Source organism: Enhydra lutris, unplaced genomic scaffold (assembly GCF_002288905.1).
Source record: "Enhydra lutris kenyoni isolate GAN:26980312 unplaced genomic scaffold, ASM228890v2 scaffoldscaffold102, whole genome shotgun sequence".
Taxonomy (NCBI): Eukaryota; Metazoa; Chordata; class Mammalia; order Carnivora; family Mustelidae; genus Enhydra; species Enhydra lutris.
The window spans coordinates 1,441,238-1,448,753 of record NW_019154186.1 but is presented as its reverse complement, the minus strand read 5'-3'; the positions used below and the strand labels follow the sequence as shown (position 1 = coordinate 1,448,753).

At 34.5% G+C, this 7,516-nt stretch overlaps 1 protein-coding gene across 1 annotated transcript in view; it reads right to left on the bottom strand.

Annotated features, from left to right (window-relative positions):
• Positions 1 to 273: 273 nt before the first annotated feature.
• Positions 274 to 7,516, bottom strand: part of LOC111139361 (dachshund family transcription factor 2) — a gene marked incomplete at its 3' end in the record, with an annotated part of 862,916 nt that continues 855,673 nt past the window's right edge. Inside the window, exons 11-14 of the mRNA XM_022491621.1 lie at positions 4,114 to 4,260; positions 1,532 to 1,611; positions 530 to 715; positions 274 to 420 (exon numbers count right to left, since the gene is read on the bottom strand). Of these exons, the coding sequence (XP_022347329.1) occupies positions 274 to 420; positions 530 to 715; positions 1,532 to 1,611; positions 4,114 to 4,260 (560 nt within the window). The remainder of the gene's footprint in view (positions 421 to 529; positions 716 to 1,531; positions 1,612 to 4,113; positions 4,261 to 7,516) is intronic.

Genomic DNA, 7,516 nt, shown 5'->3' with positions numbered 1-7,516 from the left:
TATTTCAGAGTTGGGAAAGATGTTACTACTGCAAATTAAAGGCATCATATACATTAAACAAACAGCAATGGATTGAAAGTATAGGATTACAGGATAATAAATATACAACCCACTGATGGTGTGTTAGCTTTAACTTCTCCAGTTCCAAAGCTGACCTTACAGCCCATCAAAGGAGGGGCACAATCAAACTCAACGTTCCATAAAAGACTGGGTCTATATTTGTGTGTCACAAATTAAGAAGTCATCAAATGCTTCAAGCTTATTCAACCCTACCTTGTCCCAATATGTGACAGCAAAATCAACTAGTGGTAGCCCACAGCTAGTGGAATTTTTCCTCATAAATTTAACTGTGGTGACTTGATCGGACAGACAATGAGTCTTGTCCATATTGGCTTTGGGCACATAGATGCAGCTTTTAAACTGAGGGAAGAAAGCCAGCAAGCATAAGAGGGATAAGAAATATCAAAAGCTTCACTGAATGAACAAAGCACACTTAGCAAAATTAATGCATTAATTAGATCTACTCAACCGCAGCAGAAACAGGCATTATCAGAAGATCCATGAGCTCTGACAATCCTTGTTTTGTAAAAATGATGGGCAAGTCTACATGAATGAGGGATTCTAAATTTTCTGAAACTACCACATAAGTGTGGACACACAAAAGAACCCAAATGGATCTTTTAGTCACATCCAGTTCTGTTACCTTCATGTAGACCTAGTCATTACACAATGAAAAGGCATTATTAGTTAATCTTCTAGCAAGTAACATCCATGATTGTCTTGCTTTCTGAAGTTAAGAAATCATTTTCTCATAGAAATGCCTTTTCTTTTTTTATTAGAGTGAGACATTTTTCCATATTAAACATAAAAATAAAGGTAATCTGCATACAAAGAGCTAGAAAGCTGCATTAAAATCAGACAAGAAAAATTCCAGTGGTTAAATTCAATTTCTCCTTTCAGATTGTTTTGCACTCCAGTGAAATTTTAAATTGACTTGTATCATCTATTCTCCTACTACCAACTATTTTAAAATATTTTAAAGGATCTAAGAACTTATGGGAATCTTGAAAATCATGAATTACAAGTCTTGTTCTTATTTCCATATTTAGATGGCTTCTAAAGTTATCTAAACGGCATTGGAATTTAGAGGTTGATAAAAATGTTGTCTAGAACTCATCAAACATATTGATAGGTTATAATTATTCTACCTGTGGTTTTTACAAACAGTAGTGAAATTTTTTAAAGTATATTATTGTACACTTCAGAAAGGTAAATTATATTCACCTTTATGAATTTTTAGAATATGCCTAACATAAATATACATTCTTTTTACAAAGTTAAATGTACAAGAAATTTCCCACATTGTATATGTGAAATTATTAGTCCCTATGTATATAATCTCAAAAAATACTGAAGACTTCTCCCTCTGCCATAAAGTGAGAATAATTAAACTTATTTTTTTATTTATATAGAGAATATCAACATAGGAACTCATGCCCACCCCATATCAGGCAGTTATAGAGAGGAGTACGCTGTTTACTATACCTTGCATAGTAATACTGTTATGAGGAGTCCCATTGTTTTCTACTTCAGTGTCTGGAATTCCAGTATCTGAAAGAAGTGACATTCAAGATTAAGGTACAATTCTATTTTTTCTGATTCCATTTAAAGTGAAACTAGTAATTTGGCCCTATGGATAACACAAGATCTTGGATAGCATTCTTGTTATTATTTTCATATGTCTGTTTTTATTTATTTTTATTTTTTTAATTTTTTTTAAAGATTTTATTTATTTATTTGACATACAGAGATCACAAGTAGGCAGAGAGGCAGGCAGAGAGGGAGAGGAGGAAGCAGGCTCCCCACGGAGCAGAGAGCCAGATGTGAGGCTCAATCCCAGGACCCTGGGATCATGACCTGAGCTGAAGGCAGAGGCTTTAACCCACTGAGCCACCCAGGTGCCCCCATATGTCTGTTTTTAATGGTAGGAGGGAGAATTATAAACTATAGCTGAATTCTAAAATTTGGCATATATTTCCAAGTATATAGTAAATACTTCTTTATTTCATTCTCTAGAGATAATTCTCAGGAAAATAATCCTCTCAGACTATCAGGCAACATGACCTGACTGTAGAATAAGAAAAAGATGGATACAATTGCATAAATGGAAGGTCTCCATTCTTATGCTATATTTTTCATTGTAAAATGAATGAGAGACGATGATGAGATTATCTCTATGCTAAGCACACTGAACACCAAAACACACATTATGGTTTGTGGTCTTTATGCAGTACTGGTTATAAGGGCAAAGGGATACATGAATTGTTTTTGAAAAAAAATTGAAAAAAAAGAAATAAGTTGGGTTTTTCTTTTCAATTTTAAATATGAGATGTGATTATCTAAAAGCTATCTATATCCATGAAGCATAGCTTTATATGAGCATTTCTATATTTATACATTTGCTTGGACATCCTTGGGTAATGGGATAACAGATGTTAGTGCATCACCAATGCCATCAAAGATTAATATAAGAAAATGATTTGAATATAAGGTACCCATCATGCTGTAGAAACAGCTGTTTTTCTCTTATGATAGAAAAACTAGACCGAGATAGAGCTCAATTACAGGTGGATTTTAAATATGTAAAAAAATATAATGTCAAACCATTTCAGAATGACAAGCTCAGGGCCTCAAATAATAATAATAATGATGAGTACACAGAACATAAGCCCCATTGCTACTCAAGAAGTGTTATTTTTAGAACATTTGATAAGCAAGGACTCTGGCTTTCACTAAGATATCCCATTGTGTAAAATATTAATATATAATTGTGTTTTTTCTGTGTCTCAACGAGTCATGGTTAGCATGAGCTAATAATCTAGCACTGTATTTCTATTGATTGTGAGCACAATGATCCAAGACAGTCACAGTAAAAAGGGAATTTAACTTCTGGAAAGAAAGAATAAGACTCATGTTTGTAAAAAATTCTTTACTCATTCTTGGTATAGGACACTGAAGCACACTTTTAGTTTTATGTGTGTGTCATACATATGTATGGGGTATGCGTACATGTGCATGTAAAATTCTTGGGCTTATACTTGCTATACACACATATTAATATACATATGTATATTTAACATATCAGTTTAAAAATACAAGCTGTCAATGTGCTGTGAAAGAAGAATCTGAATATTCTAAGAGAAGAAATGATGTTGTGGGGTTTCAAAATCGAAAATGTAATAAGAAAAATTTGGAATTAAGAGATTTCATGACAGAAGCATCTCTTCTCACAGAATCTCCAGGAATGTACTTGAAACATATTTTTTTTCATCCAGGCCCTCCTTAAACCCTCAACACTGATGCAATCTACATTAAAGAAACCAGCATCCTATAATTCATTAAAAGAGAGTACAACAATCATCAGCATATTTTAATATGAATGGATATAAAATACGTTTTAGGTGCAAGGAGGTTATCAGTATTACTGCTTCTACTGTAAAAGTCAGTGGGGTTTCCTGTTATTCCTAGACTATTTGTATCTCTCAGAATAAGGATTATTTTGACACATTTAGTTAATAACTAAAACACTTGGCCTCAAATTGATTTTCTTTAATTATTCTTGAACAAAGCCTGCCCCTCCCGCTCTTCGTCTTTCCTTCCTTCCTTCCTTCCTCCTTCCCTTCCTTCATTTCTCCCTTTCCTTCTTCTCTCCCTTCCTTCCACCCTCTCACCTTTTTTCTAGATCATCCTCCCTTCCTTTCTCCCTTCCCTTCCCTTTCATTCTCTTCTTCCCCTCCCTCACTTCCTTCCTTTCTTCCATCCTTCTTTCCTTCCTTCTCTTTTTTAAAGATTTTATTTATTTATTTGACAGACAGAGATCACAAGTAGGCAGAGAGGCAGTCAGAGAGAGGGTGAAGCAGGCTCCCTGCTGAGCAGAGAACCGGAGGTGGGGCTGGATCCCAGGATGCTGGGATCATGACCTGAGCCAAAGTCAGAGGCTTTAACCCACTGAGCCACACAGGTGCCCCAAGCCACCCAGGCGCCCCCCTTTCTTTTTTAAATTGGGTTTTTTCTTTGTATACCTTAAGTGTGAAAGTCCAAATGAGACATTACCTTTCAACATCCTCAGGCCACTGTCACCAGTAGTGGCTTGGTTAAGTGCTTGTTCCACTTGTTCCCGGCGCTTTGATTCAAATTCCAAGGCTTCCTGCAGTTTTCTCTTGGCTTTTTTCTCCTTCTTTAGACGCTTTTGCATGGTAGCTAAAACATGAAAAGGTAAATAGTTCGCAAAACTTTGGTCAATAAAATAGGTTTGCCAGTTTTTGTGGATTATAAATCATAGATACAGATACAGAGAAAGACACAAACAATATCATTAGCTTCTTTTGGTTCCAATTCTCATTAGATTCAACAGTGTTCAGTCATACAATTTACTTCTTTTTGCTTTCACTTTTGCGGGGCATATGTTTTTTTAGATAAAATTATTGGGCATTTGCAATATATTGATTCATAGCAGGGTTTTAAACATACCAATCTTCACAGTCTTTCTGAACCAGTTTTTAAAAATTGAGATATTTTCATTGTGACAATAGAAAAACATTCAAAAACCATGCAAAATTAAATTTTTTATGACATTTAAAATATGTTAGAAGTGTTCACATGTAATTAAAATATTCTATTGAAGTAATTATGATAATTTAAGTTTCACTTGTATTTATTTCAGAGTTCAAGGTCTTTCACATAAATGACCTTCAGCTACTTCAAAATAATAATGTGCCCAGGTAAATTTATGTTTATGTGAAACAAAAATTCAGAGGTCTGAGGTAATAAAATTGGAAAACTTGAAACAAAGTAACTGAGAATATATGGTTTCTGGGTTTTTTTTTAAATTTTGTTTTAGATATTTATTTTAAGAGGGGTAAGGGACAGAGGGAGAAAAACTTCAAGCAGACTCCCCACTGAGTGTGGAGCCCCAGTGCAGGATCTATCTCACAACCCACAAGATCATGACCTGAGCCAAAACCAGGAATCTGGTGCTTAACTGACTGAGCCATCCAGGCACACCTGGGTTCTGTTTTTTTTTTTAATTTTTTAATTTATTTTCAGCGTAACAGTATTCATTGTTTTTGCACCACACCCAGTGCTCCATGCAATCCGTGCCCTCTCCAATACCCACTACCTGGTTCCCCCAACCTCCCACCCCCCGCCCCTTCAAAACCCTCAGATTGTTTTTCAGAGTCCATAGTCTCTCATAGTTCACCTCCCCTTCCAATTTCCCTCAACTCCCTTCTCCTCTCTAACTCCCCTTGTCCTCCATGCTATTTGTTTTGCTCCACAAATCAGTGAAACCATATGATAATTGACTCAATTATCATATGGGTTCTGTTATTTTTGGCAAAAAGTATTAAATTAGGTTCAACATAAAAATATTTTAGTATTTAATAATTTAATAATTTAATTAATTTAATAATTTAGTATTTTAATAATTATACTTATTTATCACCATTCATATAAAGCATTTAAAGATTATTTAAATCAGAAATCTATATTATTCAAATTATTGTATAACTTAATGTTCTTGATAATCCAAAATTTTGCTTCTAGTAAAATTATTGGCTCAAAAATATCCTATATGTTGATTCCCTTTAAATTTATGACTACATATATTACAAACAATGTCACGGTGAAGAAAGAAGCAAAAAATGTGGACCTTTAGCTCAAAAGACTGACTTATAGCCTGCATCATTCTGATAAGGATGACTTATGTGCTAATTGCTACATTCTTAAAGTGTCTCATGACTGCCTATAAATCTCGCTGACAGTTAATATGAATTGAATGATAAGCGCCAGAGAAATATTGTGAAACAATTTTATGAGTAGATATTTGAAAAAGACATTTATGATGTAATACTCCCTGCACATCCCCTCCTCTTTGAGCATTAAGCATATAACCACCAGCTTCATGAGTAAAAAGTACAACTCTTTCTGTCCATGGGTCCTGTCCCTGTGCTACTTAAATAAACTTATTTAGTTGTATTGTGAAACATCTTACGAATTTTCTCTTGAACATTGTGCTCAACAATTCCACAGCATCAGCATATTACATTTTAAATTACATAAAGAAAAATAATAACTACTATTTATTTAGGAGTTACTATGTACCTAGCACTTTTTCTGGGACTATATCTCATTATTTTTTTGACTAGAAAAATAATAAGAATTCTAAATATATATATACATATATAACTATGTTTTTATGGAATATTTACATATATATATAATTATATTCTTTCTATATACTTGGACAATTGTTACTTTTGAGCATAAGATCAATTTCCCCCCTCTTTCCTTTCAATCATATGACTTCAGATAAAGAGTTCACCCTTTGTCAAAAAAAAGTTGGTTATACTGGATATGAGATATTTAGGAAACTAGAAAGGAATTTAAGTGATTATCCAATTCAACTATTATAATAGATGAGGATACTGAGGTTCATAGAGATGAAGTACATAATTTTTTCTTAATCAGTGAGGATGACAGATTAACAGTTTCTTTTTTTTCAAGATTTTATTTATTTATTTGGCAGACAGAGATTATAAGTAGGCAGAAAGGCAGGCAGAGAGAGAGAGAGGAGGAAGCAGGCTCCCTGTTGGGCAGAGATCCCAACGTGGGGCTCGATCCCAGGACCCTGAGATCATGACCGGAGCCAAAGGCAGAGGCTTTAGGCCACTGAGCCACCCAGGCGCCCCCAGATTAACAGTTTCTTATAATTATGTTAGTCATTAGATGTAAGATGTTCAAAGTAGTGCTTAGCACATAGCAGACAGTTGATAAGCATTAGCCAGTAGTAGTACTAGTAGAAGTACTAGTAGTATACTAGTACTAGTGACAGTAATGATAGTAGTAATGATAATGTGATATGGTAGTAACAGTGGTATTATTATTATATCATAATAATAATATGCTACATTTATTAAATACAAATATTTCAGAATAAGTTTGATAGTAGATATAATATTACATCTACCATGTCAAGGCCTTTTTTATTTTTATTTTTCTTAAATATTTTATTTATTTACTTGAGAGTGCAAGTGAGAGAGCATGAACGGAAAGGGGGTAGAGCATGAACAGGTGTGGGGAGAACATGAGGAGTGTTGTGGAGAGCATGGGGGGGGGAGAACTTAAGACATGAGCCCATGAGCAGGGTATGTGAGGGGGGATTATGAGCAGTGGGGAGGGGTAGAGGGAGAGGGAGAAAGGACCCCAGGATCACAACCTGAGCCAATGGTAGATGCTCAACCAACTGGGCCTCCCAGGTGCCCCTATCATTTTTAGGTCTTTTTAAAATACAATAGATGTGATAGTAGTTAAAAGACCTGAAGAGTGTATGAGAAGTTAATAAACAGAAATTGATTTGAGTACAACCCTAAAAGTTAGAAGCCAATTTTAGTCTATGTAGTAGATATGCATAAGTCAATCTAAGACTGTTATTATATTTAACATATGATTATTAGAT